This window comes from Pongo abelii, chromosome 15, assembly GCF_028885655.2.
Source record: "Pongo abelii isolate AG06213 chromosome 15, NHGRI_mPonAbe1-v2.0_pri, whole genome shotgun sequence".
Classification (NCBI taxonomy): Eukaryota; Metazoa; Chordata; class Mammalia; order Primates; family Hominidae; genus Pongo; species Pongo abelii.
In genome coordinates this window covers 27,046,172-27,064,078 of record NC_072000.2, presented here as the reverse complement: position 1 = coordinate 27,064,078, position 17,907 = coordinate 27,046,172, and the positions used below count along the sequence as shown (strand labels likewise).

Below are 17,907 nucleotides of genomic sequence, written 5' to 3'. Positions count from 1 at the left end.
GGGTACTGGCTGTCACGCTGACATGAGCCCCCAGCACTCCTCCATCTACCATGGCCACCCTTAACTCAGCCTCTACCACTGGTACCACCCCCTCCCCTGGGCACAATGCCCCGTCCCTGCCTTCGGACACCTCCTCCTCCAGCACCCCCTCTGATCCTGTCACCAAAGATCCCCCTGCTGCCTCCTCCACCTCTGAGAACATGAGGTCCTCAGAGCCAGGGGGACAGCCCCTGGAGTCGGGCTGTGGCCTCATCCCACCAAAGGAGATTGGGGAGCCCCAGGAAGGGGCTGACTGTGGTCACTTCCCACCAAATGACCCAGGGGTGGAAAAGGACAAGGAGCAGGAGGAGGAAGAGGAAGGGCTCCCTCCCATGGACCTAAGCAACCACTTATTCTTCACAGCTGGAGGTGAGGCCTACCTAGTGGCCAAGCTGTCCCTGCCAGGTGGCAGTGAACTCCTGTTACCAAAGGGCTTCCCCTGGGGTGAGGCGGGCATCAAGGAAGAGACCAGTCTGCCCTTCCTTGCCTACCCACCCCCCTCACACCTCACTGCCCTTCACATCCAACATGGCTTTGACCCAATCCAAGGCTTTAGCTCTTCTGACCAAATTCTGTCCCATGATACCTCAGCACCATCTCCGGCTGCCTGTGAGGAAAGGCATGGAGCTTTCTGGAGCTACCAGCTGGCTCCAAATCCACCCGGAGATCCCAAAGATGGCCCCATGGGGAACAGCGGGGGCAACCACGTGGCAGTCTTCTGGCTCTGCCTTCTGTGCCGCCTGGGTTTCAGCAAGCCCCAGGCCTTTATGGGTCACACACAGTCTCATGGGGTGAAGCTAACCCCTGCCCAATATCAGGGCCTGTCAGGTAGCCCAGCTGTGCTCCAGGAGGGAGATGAAGGGTGCAAGGCCCTCATAAGTTTTCTGGAACCAAAACTCCCTGCTCGCCCCTCTTCTGACATACCCCTTGACAATAGCAGCACAGTGAACATGGAGGTGAATGTGGCCCAGATGGAGGATGGCCCCCCTGAGGCAGAAGTCCAGGCCCTTGTCCTCCTGGATGAAGAAGTTATGGCCCTCAGCCCACCCTCTCCACCCACAGCCACCTGGGACCCCAGCCAAACCCAAGCCAAAGAATCGCCAGTAGCAGCAGGCGAGGCAGGGCCGGATTGGTTCACTGAGGGGCAAGAAGAGGATGGAGAGCTCTGCCCCCCACTCAACCAAAGCTCACCCACCTCCAAGGAGGGGGGCACTCTCCCTGCCCCAGTGGGCTCCCCCGAAGACCCCAGTGATCCACCCCAGCCCTATCGCCTAGCTGATGACTACACCCCAGCCCCTGCAGCCTTCCAGGGCCTCAGCCTGTCCAGCCACATGTCCCTGCTCCACTCACGCAACTCCTGCAAGACACTCAAGTGTCCCAAGTGCAACTGGCACTACAAGTACCAGCAGACCCTGGATGTGCACATGCGAGAGAAGCACCCTGAGAGCAACAGTCACTGCAGCTACTGCAGTTCTGGGGGCGCCCACCCCCGCCTTGCTCGTGGAGAGAGCTACAACTGTGGCTACAAACCCTACCGCTGCGACGTCTGCAACTACTCTACAACCACCAAAGGCAACCTCAGCATCCATATGCAGTCTGACAAGCACCTGGCCAACTTGCAGGGTTTCCAGGCGGGCCCTGGTGGGCAGGGAAGTCCACCAGAGGCATCACTCCCACCCTCCACGGGGGACAAAGAGCCTAAGACCAAATCATCCTGGCAGTGCAAGGTGTGCAGCTACGAGACAAACATCTCCCGCAACCTGCGCATCCATATGACCTCTGAGAAGCACATGCAGAATGTCCTAATGCTGCACCAGGGGCTGCCGCTGGGCCTGCCACCTGCACTGATGGGGCCAGGCCCTCCTCCCCCACCAGGGGCTACCCCCACTAGCCCCCCTGAACTCTTCCAGTACTTTGGGCCCCAGGCCCTAGGGCAGCCTCAGACTCCCTTGCCTGGCCCTGGGCTGAGGCCAGACAAGCCCCTGGAAGCCCAGCTACTTCTCAATGGTTTCCACCACCTAGGAGCACCTGCCCGCAAGTTCCCCACATCTGGTAAGCTTCTGTGCTTCTTCCCTCTTCTCTCCTCCCCAGGGCCAAACTCTATTCCTTGCTTTCTCCCAAGGACCAACTCCTCACTTAGGTAACCATAAGTCCGTCTGAGCACTATCCTACTCATTAACCCACCTCCCCACACAGTGAACCAACCGTGCCCCATTTCTTTCTTGGGCCACTAATCTGTCTCTGTCCTCTAGCCCCTGGAAGCCTATCCCCTGACGCCCACCTGCCTCCAAGTCAGCTCCTGGGTTCCTCATCCGACAGCCTGCCCACCTCACCACCCCCAGACGACAGCCCGTCCCTGAAGGTGTTCCGCTGCCTAGTATGCCAGGCCTTCAGCACAGACAACCTGGAGCTGCTGCTCTACCACTGCAGCATAGGCCGGAGCCTCCCGGAAGCTGAATGGAAGGAGGTGGCTGGTGACACCCACCGCTGCAAGCTTTGCTGCTATGGCACCCAGCTCAAGGCCAACTTCCAACTCCACCTCAAGACTGACAAACATGCTCAGAAGTACCAGCTGGCAGCCCACCTGCGGGAGGGGGGTGGAGCCATGGGCACCCCTTCCCCAGTGTCCCTGGGAGATGGGGCTCCTTATGGGTCTGTCTCCCCACTACACCTGCGCTGCAACATCTGTGACTTTGAGTCCAACAGCAAGGAGAAGATGCAGCTGCATGCCAGGGGTGCAGCCCACGAAGAAAACAGCCAAATCTATAAGGTGAGGCTGGGTCAGGAAGGGCCATCGGAAGAGGAGAAGGGAATGGGGATGGAGGGAGGAGATGCAGAGTAAGAAAGTGATAGAAAAACCCTGGGTGACAAATGGAGAAAAAGGAAAGTATGCACCAGGTAACAACATATGTACCAGGGTAACAAAGTGACAGACATGGAGAAAGAGACCAAAGGATAGTAAACTCTGACAAGTGAAACAGACTTTATTCAGCTCTTCTGGTGTTTGGCCCTGAAGGGAGGGGTGGTGTCAGCTCAGTTTGTCATGTCACCAGAGGTTCAAGAGGATGGAACCAGACTCCATTTGCATGCTGGGAGTCCACGAGTGGTAGGAGAAAGAGAAAGGGTTGGGGAGAGCAAGCAATAATACTTAGGTGGCCATAGGAGGGAAAGGGGGGGGTTTCAGGAGGAGGAAGCGAGGGGTGGGGAGGGGGCTGCTGCTAGTCAGTCTCCCTTAGGGGAGGCAAAGAAGTCCCCTGAGGCTAGCTGCGGTGGCTCACTCCTGTAGTCCCGGCACTTTGGGAGGCTGATGCGGGAGGATCACTTGAAGTCAGGAGTTCGAGACCAGCCTGGCCAACATGGTGAAACCCCATCTCTACTAAAAATACAAAAATTAGCCGGGTGTGGTGCACATGCCTGTAATCCCAGCTACTTGGGAGGCTGAGGCATGAGAATCACTGAACCCAGGAGGTAGAGGCTGCAGTGAGTAGAGATTGTGCCACTGCACTCCAGCCTGGGCAACAGGGCAAGACTCTCTTGAGAAAAAAAAAAAAAAAAGTCCCCTGAGATCTGGCATGTCCCTTCTGGGCCTGAGCCAGCCTCTTCCCATGGTTCTAGTTTCTGCTGGACATGGAGGGAGCAGAGGCAGGGGCAGAGCTGGGGCTATACCACTGCCTGTTGTGTGCATGGGAGACACCCTCCCGCTTGGCTGTGCTGCAACACCTGCGCACACCTGCCCACCGTGATGTCCAGGCCCAGAGGCATCTGCAGCTGCTACAGAATGGCCCAACCGCTGAGGAAGGACTCGCAGCTCTTCAGAGCATCCTGAGCTTCAGCCACGGGCAGCTCCGGACTCCCGGTGAGGAAGAGGGGACTGGAGAATAAGAGCTGGGCAGGGAGGGCAGCAGGATGTGGGGAGCATGGGGGCTGCGGAGTTAGAGATACAAGGAAGGAGAAGCGGGCCTGTGGGCCACCTATACTAAATGGGAAGAAGCTGTGAAGGGATAAGACAGAATGAGCGTGTCAGGCACCGTGGAGGCTACCTTGAGTGGAGGGGCAAAGAAGGGCAGGGGCTTTGCTGGGTGGATGACATAGAACAGGAAGAGGGTGAAGAGGAACCACCCAGTGATTCTGAGTAGTGACTAATGTCCTAGTAATGCTGGAGGGTGGCAGGCTGGAGCTGGGCAGGAAGGAGAGAGAACCTGTGTTTTGCTGGGCCAGGGCTTCTTGGAAGGAGATAGGAGCTGTGGGCATGATCCAAAGGCAGCAGGGGTGGGAAGAGGCCCCTGACAAGCTTCCCAGCCTCTTCCTGTCTCCTAGGAGGTCTTCAGCCCTAAGGCTGGGCTTAGAGTCACCCTTAGGCAGCTAAGGTTGTACCAGCAGAGGCCGGGAACAGCCAGCCAGGCACCATTGATCCAGAGGGTGCAGGAGAAGAGCCTGCAAGGGGCTGCCAGAGGTGGGCATGGGCGTCGGGCTTTGAAGAGCCAGTGGTGGGCAAGGGCGAGGGCATGGGCAGCAGGAGCCAGGAACACGCAGCATTGACTGGTGCTAATTGAATTGCCAATATGCTGGCTGGAGTTAAGTGCCGGAGGGGCCCAGATCAATAGGTAACGATCCTGGCGCAGGGCTGAATGGAGTTAAGGAACTTTAACACTTTAATTAGGCTGCCACCGAAAATAAATTCCTACACATCTGTCAATTCTTACTTGAGTGGTAATCTCCTCTTCCAGCTAGACCTGCCACTTCCTGCTCACCACAGCAGCTGCTTCCATTCAGCCGAGGCTTCCTTCTTCAGTGCCCCTCCCACTACATTTTTGGGGCTTCCCACTTCCTGGGTCATTTAAGACAGGGAGCTGAGTTTGGTCTTGTTTCTGCTGTCTACTGCTGGACTTCTATAAAAGGATAGGAGCTGGACTCTCATAAAATGATCTCTTAGGCCCTACCAGTTCTAATACTGTAATTTTCCCTCTATCTTCTGTGTGGGTGTTTCTTTTTGTTGGCTTTTCATACTCTCCTGCCTGCTGATTGATCCATCCATTTTCTCCTTCATTGACTGGCTGCTTGTCCTGCTTCCTCTGTCCTATGTCCTCCCTTCCCTGATGCCACACCTCTTTAAGCTGACTCTCCCCCCATCCTACACAGGGAAGGCTCCTGGCACCCCCTTAGCTGAGCCACCCACCCCTGAGAAAGATGCCCAGAACAAGACAGAACAATTGGGTGAGTTTTCCCTCCCTTCCCCCCAGTCCTCCTACATTCTGAGATGCTCATGGGACCTTGCAGTAATCCAGGAGCCCAGCAATGTCTGTGCTCAAGGAGCAAAACTGATTAAAGAAAGGGCTCATCAGGGGGAAGGGAGGCTGAGCCACGAGAGGCCAGGCACTTCCGCCCTCTTTGAGAACTCAGACCTGACCATCCTACTGACCCGGAGTCAGCCCTTGCCAGGCCTCACCTATCTACTGAGTTTCCTGCCCTTTCCCTAGTGCCCAACTCCCTACCCTGGAAGCTCTCTGCTACAAATCATCTTGAGGGCTGTCAGGGTTCCTTAATCTCCTCTTCTTTCATCCTCAGCTTCAGAAGAGACAGAAAACAAGACTGGCCCTTCCAGAGACAGTGCCAACCAGACCACGGTCAGAATTGGGGTAACTGGGAAGAGTTGAAGTGGGGGCCTGGCTTTACTGAGATCTGCTCATATTCTAAAGGCAGACGTAATTTTGTCATGCTTTGACTTATTTCACTCAGAATAGCACAGTTAAGAAATTCCACCCAGATCCAGTTCCACATGTTAAGCACTTTGAGGGGCACAGCTGGCCCTGCAGGGTCAAGCACAGAGGGAGATGATAGGAGGGAGACAGCAGGAACTTGAGGGAAAGATGAATAAAGGAATTGTGCTGAGAGCAGGAAAGAGTGGGGGTACATGCTGGAAGGAGGGGAGAAGAAAGGCAAAAGCAAACAACCAGCTATTGCCCAGCTCTTTATCCCTCAGTTAAGAGCAGAAAGACAAGACACTGGTGTTCCTACCCTACAAAACACCCTAAGCCTGGATGGAACTGTCCTGGCATCCCCTTACTAAGGGTAGAGGCACCAACCAAATGATTCACACTGACAGCATGTGCCACAAATCTCTAAATCCCCAGGACTCAGACCTAGGCAGCACCCAGGAATGGCACCTCTGTGTTCTGAGGGGATTCCCAGCCTCTGGTTTGAGATGCCATCCTGTGCCTCACAGCTCTTCAAACTGGACTACAATATGTAACATTTACTGTTATTGCAATACACAGTGTTACTGCATTACTGCAAGCTGAAATAATGCCTTATGTCCTCAGTGTCTTTTCTTCCTAACTCCTGCTCCCACCAACAGACCTCTTCCAGATGTCTGCTCCAGGGGCTAGGTGCATTAAGATGAGCATCTGGATCCCCTTCCTTTATGGTCATCCCCTCCCTGACACACAGGCCTGTGCCACTGGTGCCAGCCTGGATGCAGGCTGGGCAGGTCTGGCAGTCAGGTGATGGTGGGACCTCTGGCAGCCTCACCCCTCTGGAAGTGTGGCTGAGAATGTGCTGAGAGGGCTGGGCCAGAATTTTCCTGGGCCACTGGGGGAGCTGTGGTGTTTATTCACATTAGGAAAAAGAAAGATGGAAAATAAGGTGGGAGCTGCTGAGCCTGAGGGAGGATGAGCTGGCTTCTGAGCAGACAGGTAGGGCCCCTCTTCAGGTGACGGTTCACAGAGGCAGAGTGGGCAGGGACAAGGGAGCCTCTGGGTCCAGAAAATGCCCAGAGGAAATGGAACCATTTCACAGAGAAGACACAGGCAGGATAGGATAGGTAAGAGAAGAAAACTAAATCCAAGGTGGGGGTAGTAGGTACAGAGCCATCTGTTAGCTGGAGAGTTGAGGCAGGCAGCAAAGACTGGGAAAGACACACCAAGAAAAGGCAGAGAGGCCAGGATGGTGGAAGAGGGCCAGACAAAGAAGGAGTGCAAGCTAGCGGCCTAAGCTAGGCCTTTGTCCCAATCCAAGGGAAAGTGGGGAGGAGCCAGCTCTCAGGACTGTGGCTGAAGGCTGGGTCTGCTGTAATGCCTTCCTATCTGGCTAGTTCCTCTTAAATTAGGAGTGAGAGGCCAAGCGTGGTGGCTCACGCCTGTAATCCCAGCACTTTGGGAAGCCAAGACGAGTAGATCACCTGGGGTCAGGAGTTCAAGACCAGCCTGGCCAATGTGGCAAAACCCTGTCTCTACTAAAAAATACAAAAATTAGCTGGGTGTGGTTGCACACGCCTGTAATCCCAGCTGCTTGGGAGGCTGAGGGCAGGAGAATCGCTTGAACCTGGAAGGCGGAGGTTGCAGTGAGCCGAGATCATGCCAGCCACTGCACTCCAGCCTGGGTGACAGAGCCAGACTCCATCTAAAAAAAAAAAAAAAAAAAAGAGTGGGGGCCAGTGCTGCAGCCAAAGGACTATGTGATGGTGGGTCCCATCCTTCCCTGACACTTCCTCCACTACCCATACGTACCCTCCAGGTATACTGCTGTCCATACTGCAGCTTCCTGAGCCCAGAGTCCAGCCAGGTGAGGGCTCATACACTCTCCCAGCATGCAGTGCAGCCCAAGTACAGATGCCCACTGTGCCAGGAACAGCTGGTGGGCCGGCCTGCCCTGCACTTCCACCTTAGCCACCTTCACAACGTGGTGCCCGAGTGCGTTGAGAAGCTGCTGCTTGTAGTGAGTACAGGCTGGGTGAGGATGGTACAACGAGACCTTATTAGGGCTGTGCAGGAGGGGAGGAAGAAGCAGGGGTATTCAGGCAGGTGCATGTGTTGGGGGCAGGGGGCATTCAGGCAAGTGCGTGTGTTGGCTGGGTGAGGACGGTCCGACAAGGCCTTGTTAGGGCCATCCAGGAGGGGAGGAAGAGGCAGGAGTATTCAGGCACGTGCATGTGTTGGCGACAAAAGCAGCATTTCATGGATTTGAAGTTGGATTCTAGAGAGGGAGACTCAGAACCGAGCTTGTCTAGCTGCCGCTACTTAGAGATGAGGCAGAGGCTTCTGTTTCACCTCCACTAAGTCCTGGGAAGAGTTGTTGAACGGCAGGTACCAGCCTGCCAGACCAGGTAGCCTCAAAGAACGATGACTTCTGGCTTGGGGAAAGAGGAAGCCAGATAGGAGAGGCAGCAGCCCAGGCTCTCTCATTTGTAGCAAAAGCAGCAATTAGGTGGGAGGTTTGTTCAGACAGGAGGCTGGATCTGTGGAAAGGGATCTCGGCGAGTACAGGTGTAGGGCAGATGAGTCAGGAGTGGTGTAGAGGCAGTGAGGGGTGGTGGTGAAGCCACTAGGCTTTTTCCCATTGCAGGCTACAACTGTAGAAATGACATTTACAACCAAAGTGCTGTCTGGACCCACATTAAGCCCTCTGGACAATGGCCAAGAACCCCCCACTCATGGTCCAGAGCCTACACCGAGCAGAGACCAGGCAGCAGGTAAGGAATGGAACAGCAAACCTCCCAAAGTACCAGGAAAGGGGACTCCATGGGCCAACAAGGTCTGAAGATGACTGAGGCCAAGGTCAACTGCCCTGGTATTGAGTGGGTGGGGTCTGGCTTAAACGAAGTACCCTCCTCATTGTACCTTCTTCTCTCTCTCCTAGAAGGCCCTAACCTGACCCCAGAAGCCAGTCCAGATCCTCTTCCTGGGCCTCCCCTGGCCTCAGTTGAGGCCCCAGACAAACCCTCGGGAAGCCCTGGCCAACCCCCTTCTCCAGCCCCATCTCCAGTCCCTGAACCTGATGCCCAAGCTGAAGACGGAGCTCCTCCACCCACCATGGCAGAGGAGGAAGAGGGGACCACTGGGGAGCTCCGCTCTGCAGAGCCAGCTCCAGCTGACTCTCGCCACCCTCTGACCTATCGGAAAACCACCAACTTTGCCCTGGACAAGTTTCTCGACCCTGCCCGGCCCTTTAAGTGCACTGTGTGTAAGGAGTCCTTCACCCAGAAGAATATTCTGTTGGTTCATTATAATTCTGTCTCCCACCTTCATAAGATGAAGAAGGCTGCCATTGACCCCTCTGCCCCTGCACGGGGAGAGGCCGGTGCCCCACCCAACACCACTGCTGCCACAGACAAGCCCTTTAAGTGCACAGTCTGCAGAGTCTCCTACAACCAGAGCTCCACCCTGGAGATCCACATGCGGTCAGTTCTGCATCAGACTCGCTCTCGGGGAACCAAGACTGATTCCAAGATTGAAGGGCCAGAACGCAGCCAAGAAGAGCCTAAGGAAGGCGATACAGAGGGGGAGGTGGGCACTGAGAAGAAGGGCCCTGACACCAGTGGCTTCATATCTGGATTGCCTTTCCTGTCCCCTCCCCCACCTCCCTTGGACCTGCACCGATTCCCAGCCCCTCTCTTCACCCCACCAGTCCTGCCCCCCTTCCCTCTGGTGCCCGAATCACTGCTTAAGCTCCAGCAGCAGCAGCTGCTCCTGCCCTTCTACCTCCACGATCTCAAGGTGGGGCCCAAGCTGACGCTAGCTGGGCCTGCACCTGTGCTGTCCCTGCCAGCTGCCACCCCTCCTCCTCCACCCCAACCTCCCAAGGCTGAGCTGGCTGAGCGGGAGTGGGAGCGGCCCCCAATGGCCAAAGAGGGTAATGAGGCAGGGCCTTCCTCACCCCCCGACCCATTGCCCAACGAGGCTGCCCGCACTGCAGCCAAAGCCCTTCTAGAAAACTTTGGCTTTGAGCTGGTGATCCAGTACAATGAAGGGAAGCAAGCTGTGCCCCCTCCCCCTACCCCACCCCCACCTGAGGCCCTTGGGGGTGGGGACAAGCTGGCCTGTGGGGCCTGTGGGAAACTCTTCTCCAATATGCTTATCCTCAAGACACACGAGGAACATGTCCACCGCCGCTTTCTGCCCTTTGAAGCCCTGAGCCGTTATGCTGCTCAGTTTCGAAAGAGCTATGACAGCCTATACCCGCCCCTTGCAGAGCCCCCCAAACCTCCTGATGGGTCTCTGGATTCACCTGCTCCCCATCTGGGCCCACCCTTCCTGGTCCCAGAGCCTGAGGCAGGGGGGACTCGTGCCCCTGAAGAGCGAAGTCGAGCAGGGGGACACTGGCCCATAGAGGAGGAAGAAAGCTCCAGAGGGAATCTTCCTCCCCTGGTGCCTGCCGGCCGCCGGTTCTCCAGAACCAAGTTCACAGAGTTCCAGACCCAAGCCCTGCAGTCTTTCTTTGAGACTAGTGCCTACCCCAAAGACGGAGAGGTGGAGCGACTCGCAAGTCTGTTGGGTCTGGCTAGCCGTGTGGTGGTGGTGTGGTTCCAGAATGCCCGCCAGAAAGCACGCAAAAATGCCTGTGAGGGTGGGTCCATACCAACTGGAGGAGGCACTGGGGGAGCCTCTGGCTGCAGGCATTGCCACGCCACTTTCTCCTGTGTTTTTGAGTTGGTGCGCCACCTCAAGAAGTGCTATGATGACCAGACCCCTGAAGAGGAGGAGGAAGAGGCAGAGAGAGAGGAAGAGGAGGAAGAGGTGGAAGAAGAAGTAGAGGAGGAACAGGGCCTTGAACCTCCGGCAGGGCCTGAGGGCCCATTACCAGAGCCTCTAGATGGGGAGGAGCTGAGCCAAGCAGAGGCAACAAAGGCAGGAGGCAAAGAGCCTGAAGAGAAGCCTACTCCATCACCTTCCCCAGCCCATACCTGTGACCAGTGTGTCATTTCTTTCTCCAGCCAGGACCTCCTGACCAGTCACCGCCGACTACATTTCCTGCCATCTCTGCAGCCCAGTGCTCCCCCCCAACTCCTAGATCTGCCCTTGCTGGTGTTTGGGGAGAGAAACCCCCTGGTGGCAGCCACCTCGCCAATGCCAGGTCCACCTCTCAAACGGAAGCATGAGGACGGCAGCTTGTCTCCCACAGGCAGTGAAGCAGGGGGAGGAGGGGAGGGCGAGCCCCCCAGGGACAAGCGCCTGCGCACCACCATCTTGCCTGAGCAGCTAGAGATCCTGTACCGTTGGTACATGCAGGATTCCAACCCAACACGCAAGATGCTCGACTGCATCTCCGAGGAGGTGGGGCTTAAAAAGCGAGTGGTACAGGTCTGGTTCCAGAATACCAGGGCCCGGGAGAGGAAAGGCCAGTTTCGAAGCACCCCTGGGGGGGTGCCTAGTCCAGCAGTGAAACCGCCTGCCACAGCCACCCCTGCATCGTTGCCCAAGTTCAACCTCTTATTAGGCAAGGTAGATGATGGCACTGGGAGGGAAGCCCCAAAGAGGGAAGCACCTGCTTTTCCCTACCCCACTGCCACCCTTGCTTCTGGGCCCCAGCCTTTCCTACCACCTGGGAAAGAGGCCACCACCCCAACACCAGAGCCACCTCTACCTCTCCTACCTCCCCCTCCACACAGTGAGGAAGAGGGCCCAGAGGAACCACCTAAAGCTTCTCCAGAGAGTGAGGCTTGCAGTCTGTCTGCAGGAGATCTGAGTGATTCATCTGCTTCCAGCCTAGCTGAACCAGAATCTCCTGGGGCTGGAGGGACCAGTGGGGGACCTGGAGGTGGGACTGGGGTTCCAGATGGAATGGGGCAGCGGCGCTACAGAACCCAGATGAGCAGCCTGCAGCTGAAGATCATGAAAGCCTGCTATGAAGCTTACCGCACCCCCACCATGCAGGAGTGTGAGGTGCTGGGAGAGGAGATTGGGCTGCCCAAGAGAGTCATCCAGGTCTGGTTCCAGAATGCTCGTGCCAAGGAAAAGAAGGCCAAACTACAGGGGACAGCCACTGGGAGCACTGGGGGCAGCAGTGAGGGCCCCTTAGCAGCCCCGCGTACTGACTGCCCCTATTGTGATGTCAAGTATGATTTCTATGTCTCCTGCCGAGGCCATCTCTTTTCCCGTCAGCACCTGGCCAAGCTCAAGGAGGCGGTCCGAGCCCAGCTGAAGAGTGAAAGCAAGTGCTACGACTTGGCCCCGGCACCTGAGGCTCCCCCAGCTCTCAAGGCCCCACCTGCCACCACACCTGCCTCCATGCCCCTCGGGGCTGCCCCGACCTTGCCTCGCCTGGCGCCAGTCCTCTTGTCTGGCCCAGCTCTGGCTCAGCCCCCGCTGGGCAACTTAGCTCCTTTCAATTCAGGTGAGTAGGGAGGCTGGGAGGAGCTGGACTTCAGAGAACATCCCCCTCTAATGACATGCCCTTCCTTTTCCTTCCTGATTCTTCCCATGTCCGATCTCCTGTGGCCTTCCTTTGCGTCAGACTCTTGGGGGAAAGAAGGGAGGGAAGGGGCATGGAAATCCAGTGCTGGGAACGGGTGTGTGTGGCTGGAGGTGGCCTATGGCAGGAAGAATGACAGGACAGGAGATGGCTAATCCTTCATCCTTCCTTTCATCTTCCTAGGCCCAGCAGCCTCCTCAGGCCTCCTCGGCCTCGCCACTTCGGTCCTGCCTACCACCACAGTGGTCCAGACTGCTGGCCCAGGCCGCCCCTTACCTCAGAGACCCGCGCCCGACCAAACCAACACCTCCACAGCAGGCACCACTGACCCTGTCCCAGGCCCTCCTACTGAGTCCTTGGGGGACAAGGTCTCCGGTGAGCGAAAGCCAGTTGCAGCCCCCACCAGCTCCTCCAATGATGCCCTCAAGAACCTCAAAGCATTGAAGACCACTGTCCCAGCCCTGTTGGGGGGCCAGTTCCTGCCCTTTCCATTGCCCCCTGCCGGGGTAACAGCACCGCCAGCTGTCTTTGGCCCCCAGCTACAGGGGGCCTACTTCCAACAGCTCTATGGCATGAAGAAGGGGCTATTTCCCATGAACCCCATGATACCTCAGACCCTCATTGGGCTGCTCCCCAATGCCCTCCTCCAGCTGCCACCCCAGCCCCCTGAGCCCACAGCCACAGCACCTCCAAAGCCTCCTGAACTGCCTGCTCCAGGGGAGGGGGAAGCTGGTGAGGTTGATGAGCTGCTGACAGGCAGCACTGGCATCTCCACCGTGGATGTAACCCATCGCTACCTGTGCCGCCAGTGCAAGATGGCATTTGACGGGGAGGCCCCAGCTACTGCCCACCAGAGATCCTTCTGCTTCTTTGGGCGGGGTTCTGGGGGCTCCATGCCACCCCCATTGCGGGTGCCCATCTGCACCTATCACTGCCTGGCATGTGAGGTGCTGCTGAGTGGGCGTGAAGCCCTGGCCTCCCACCTGCGCTCCTCGGCCCACAGGCGCAAGGCAGCCCCACCTCAAGGGGGCCCACCCATTTCCATCACCAACGCCGCCACTGCTGCCTCGGCTGCTGTGGCTTTTGCCAAAGAGGAAGCAAGATTACCTCACACGGACTCCAACCCAAAAACTACTACTACCTCTACACTTCTAGCTTTATAAACAGATAAACCAAGATGGGGAGAGGGGAGGGCCTCAGGGCTCCCTCTTTTACCCCAAGGGGTGTTTGGTGGGAGCTCAAATCCCTCACCCCACCCCCTGGCCCCGCCCACCTCAGAGGAACTGTTCAGTTCCCACCCTCAGTGGGCACCACACACCCCACTTCCAGCAGAGTCCTGCCTCCTCCCAATCCCCACAGACACACACATTGATCCTCATCCTCAGCTCCTTGCAGATGTAGCCCTTGCCCATCTTCACAGACACATACACCCATCTTGGCACCCTGATTATTCATACATGTCTGCCTACCACACACAAAAGATATCCTTGGTTCTATCTTCCTTTTCCTCACTGAATTCCCAGCTCCCCATCCCCATAAATGCATACACATACATGCACACACACACGTTATCCCATGATGTTCCACTGAGAAAACACCAAAAAATTTTGAAAAAGAAGATAAAAAGAAGAAACAAAAAAGAAAGCCCAAGGCAAAGAAGGGGGAAGGAAAACAAACTTTGCCACTCCCTCTTCTCCTTCCTAACCCTTTGTCTAGAGCACCACACTGCTCACAAACTCTTTCCAAATGCTCAGTTGGCTCCCAAAGTTGGAGCCTGGCATGGGCAGGGAGCCCACAAAACTCTAACCAAACTGGAGGCTGGCATGGGAGAAGTGCTTCTGGTTCACTCTCCCTACCCTCTCCCTCCTAACCCTCTCCTTGCCTGACAGGGGAGCCCCTGTGGCCTGGACTCTAGGGGATGCCGCCACCAGAAACCCCTGTGCCAATCCCTACCTTGCACCCTGGGAACTGCAGTAACTTATTCTCAAAGGCTTTAAACACAGAGATCCTCTCAGCGGCCGTGGGCCTGCCCCTTGTCCTAGCCCTGCCACATGAGGGTCCAGCCTCCAGGGACAGGCACTGCCCACCAACGGCAAATCCAAAGTTCTTTTAAAAAAAAAAACTGAAACACAACCAAAAAAACGAGAGCGAGAGAGAGTGCGTGCACACGCGCACAAAAGAGAGAAATGGACACCAGAGGAATGAACTAAAGAAAAACATAAACTTGGAAAATACAGAAAAAAAAAAAAAGAGAGAAAACTCTCCCATCAAACAAGTGGTTTTTTCCTATTTGTGTCACTCCCTGCTCCCTGTCCCACCCCCACACCTCCGGTTTAAGGGTTTCTTTAAACCACCTCATCTTCGGAAGACCAAACAGCTTAAGCTCCTTGCTATGGGTCTGGTGGTCCTCGAAGGACTGAAGTCAGTGCAACCTTCCCCAGGCTATGCCCAGTCTCAGAGGTGGGAGCTGGCAATATAGGGAGAAGAGCCTGAACTCTGGGGAGAGACATGTCCCAGTTCCCTGAATTGGGTATTTATTAGGACAGGTAATAGCCCGTCATTTCCAGCTATGAGTTACAAAAGTCAGTGTCACCAAAAGTATCTTGGCAGTCCCAGGAAGAAAGGGGTGAGTGGGGTATTTAATTTCTGAATCTGAGATCTGCTTCTCTTTCATCTCCTACCTTTTCCTTGCATTTACTTTTTTCACAAACTCCTAATCCTGTTGCCCTCCCTAGAGGCCCACCTTTGCTGGGTCCCTTGTTCCCTTCCCCCAGTCTCCTTTTCTTCCCCCTTGTCTTCTGCCCTTGCTCCTGCTCCCTCCAGTCCAGCCCAGCCCAGCTCCTCCATTAAGCAGCAGCTGCTGGAGGCATTCCCAAGGGAGTCGGGATCCGTCCATGAGACTCATGGGGGTCCAGAGCTGATACGAATTGAGGGGATGGGGTGGGCAAGGAGATGACTGAAGCACAGGTCAATCTTTGATAGGGTATTATCACCAAGGGAACCAATAGAACCTAGAAGAATGTTCCCTACGCCTAGGCAAATGGTTTCTGTAGCCATCAGGTGATAATTTTGGCAACCCTAAAGCCCAGCTAAAGTAGTGTGGGGTAGAGAAGTCCATGTTTTCTTTTAGCAAAGAAAAGTGTGCAAAATTCCTTGTCCTCCAGATAGTTTTTCCTACTACTCTTGTCCCTAAGACCACTTCTCTTTCAAGGTGTTCTCCTTCCATCCTCTCTCCCCTTCAGGCTGTTGCTCTATCATTATCCATTTCATATTCTCATACAAATTCACCCAGCCCTGGGATTTAGGTTTTCTGCTCTATCAGTCACATCACTCTGTGAACACGTTAATACTGAAGCAGTGTCTTACATGCAGACAGGATGGGAGGGCTCAGTCAGTAGCCCCCATATATTCCGTGAGTCTCACTTCCTGTCCCATTCACTTCTAAAATACTCCAACTCTAACAAATTAGGGGTGGGGTAGAGTTAGTTTTCTAACTAACAGCAAATTAGGTGGAGTTAGTTTTGTAATTCCACCCCAATTTCTGATACCAAAAATGCCAGTCACAAATCTAGGCAACAAGAGAGAAACTGGCCACCGGGGTCTTGTGCTCACTGCCACCTTTCTTTCCCCGCCTCTCTTGTACCCCTCCTTCCCTGTCCTTTTCTCTCTCCTGTTGAAATTCTGTGTATAAAACTATTTTCTTAGCAGCATGTATCTGAGGAAAGAAGATTCTTCACTTGTGCTTTCTGGGAATGTGACTTGTGTATAAAAGTTGGAAACCAAAAACAATTTAGAACAAAAACAAGAAAAAGGAAACGTTTTAAAGAAAGCATCGACAAACACCTGGCATGGAATGGTTAGAAGTGTTGTGTGCTGTATCTTAAGGATTTCAGCCAACTTCAGTTTGAACTATGAGTGTTTTCACCAAGAGTTGATGTAACCAGAAATCCCCCCTCCTCTTGTCATGCAACATATTCTTTTACACCCAACACCCTGGCCTGGCAATACCATGTGCGGTCCCAACAGTAGATATGAGCTGACTCTAAGCAACTGTACTTACCTGGAACCCTGGAATTTGGGGGGCAAAAGAGCCTGGCTGACTCTGCTGACTTAGGTCAATTAACATGCTTCCTGAGGGGGCACCATTCCATATTCCCAGTGGCTAGAAGCATTCCTCCCCAGTCCCTTTCTCAGACCAGAAGTCCTTAGCAGCAGCAGTCCTGCTCCAGAGAGCAATGCACAGTGGGCATTCTGGTGGACAGAAGGCTGAGTCAGCACAATCCTTTGCAGAATCCTAGAGGCTAATGCCAAGTCACCAGAATTAAATCATGGTACTTCTCCTGTGGAGTCACAGCCGTAACTCAAGCATTTGGCACAATAACACCTGTTTTACAGTACCTCCCCCACCCCTAACCCTAGGGCTTCTGACATACACTCGTCCTTAAAGAGGCACCCAAATTGAGCTCTGCCCTACTTAACGACCAGGGTCAGACCGAGAGGCGGGGGTGAAAGTGATCTTGGCTATTTTTGCTCTAAACCAGAGTCTGTGTGAGGAGGATGGTGTAAGGTGTCCAATCCTCAACCAGGAACAAAAAGATTGCTAGAAGAATATGAGAAAATCTGAAGCCTTAATGGCCAAACAGGACAGAGTTTGCAATAGGAACCACACAAAGAAATCTGTTTCTAGCCCACCCTTCTAGCCCTGGAGTATACTTACAGAAGTATGCTTAAGAACCAAGCAAGCCTTTTATTCCAGGCATAATAGCACCCATCTGCTTAATTCTTTGTATTTGTTTCTTAACCACTTTCAGGGCTTATAGACCAGATCACTGATTCTCCAAATCTCCACCACCGTGATCTGTTTTAAGACAGTCATTCATCCCTGGAAAGATACGTCAATCTGAAATACAGAGCTCCATGTATATAACTATACCAGTGAAACAAACAAACACACCCTCAGAAACAGCAGCAGACCCCAGCAGAGGGGGCTGCAGGGAAACACACCAGTGCCGGCAAGGATGGGGCCCCATGGGCATATGTATAAGTACAAGGGACATACCCCAAGACCCATGACCTATACTCCCATAAGCAGAAACACCCTCCAACACACGCTAATTTTTCTCACACAAAAGTAGGTAGAAAAAGCTTATAAACAGAGAAAGTGAGAGGAAAAAGTAAGCAATAAGAGGAAGAGTGACCAAATGTTGAATATTAACATATGGGGAGAGGATCTGCTAAGGAGTGTGTAACAACTCACCTGCCAAATCAACTAGCCCTGAAAATGGATGGGCATTGGGCCCATACCAAGCTGTTGCTGGCAGTCAAGAGGGGACAGGGGGATGGCAGCAGCGGGGGCACGCACATGGTTGAGGGGTCCACTCCCCTCCTCGCAGTCACAAAAAACAAACAAACACACACACACACCCCCAATGGGGAGAGGACCGTAAATTATTCTGGACATCAGGGAAGAGATATGTAGGAAGCAAATTAGGAGGAAACTTTTGGGAAAACTCATATCACCATGAAACACAGGGTAAACTTCTGTGAATGGCCAGGTATTGGGGGACCATTTCTCTCAGAAACAACCAATCAGAAACTTATAAGCCATGAAAGCGTCATTTCTAGAAGACTGAGTTGGGAAGAAATGCCTTTATACTGAGAAAGCTCTTGCTACAACAAGTC

The 17,907-nt window shown here is 54.5% G+C and overlaps 1 protein-coding gene across 2 annotated transcripts in view; it reads left to right on the top strand.

Moving 5' to 3' along the window:
- ZFHX2 (zinc finger homeobox 2) overlaps nucleotides 1-17,475 on the top strand; it is a 33,825-nt gene extending 16,350 nt beyond the window's left edge. The window contains exons 2-10 of one of the 2 annotated variants that reach the window (XM_024231398.3): nucleotides 2-2,091; nucleotides 2,292-2,809; nucleotides 3,655-3,895; nucleotides 5,179-5,253; nucleotides 5,605-5,663; nucleotides 7,552-7,752; nucleotides 8,380-8,506; nucleotides 8,674-12,147; nucleotides 12,409-17,475. In XM_024231398.3, coding sequence (XP_024087166.3) covers nucleotides 51-2,091; nucleotides 2,292-2,809; nucleotides 3,655-3,895; nucleotides 5,179-5,253; nucleotides 5,605-5,663; nucleotides 7,552-7,752; nucleotides 8,380-8,506; nucleotides 8,674-12,147; nucleotides 12,409-13,388 — 7,716 coding nt within the window. In that variant the 5' untranslated portion in view covers nucleotides 2-50 and the 3' untranslated portion in view covers nucleotides 13,389-17,475. Of the gene's footprint in view, nucleotide 1; nucleotides 2,092-2,291; nucleotides 2,810-3,654; nucleotides 3,896-5,178; nucleotides 5,254-5,604; nucleotides 5,676-7,551; nucleotides 7,753-8,379; nucleotides 8,507-8,673; nucleotides 12,148-12,408 lie in introns of both variants that reach the window. The other variant, XM_063715531.1, reaches the window with a different exon arrangement.
- Nucleotides 17,476-17,907: the final 432 nt, after the last annotated feature.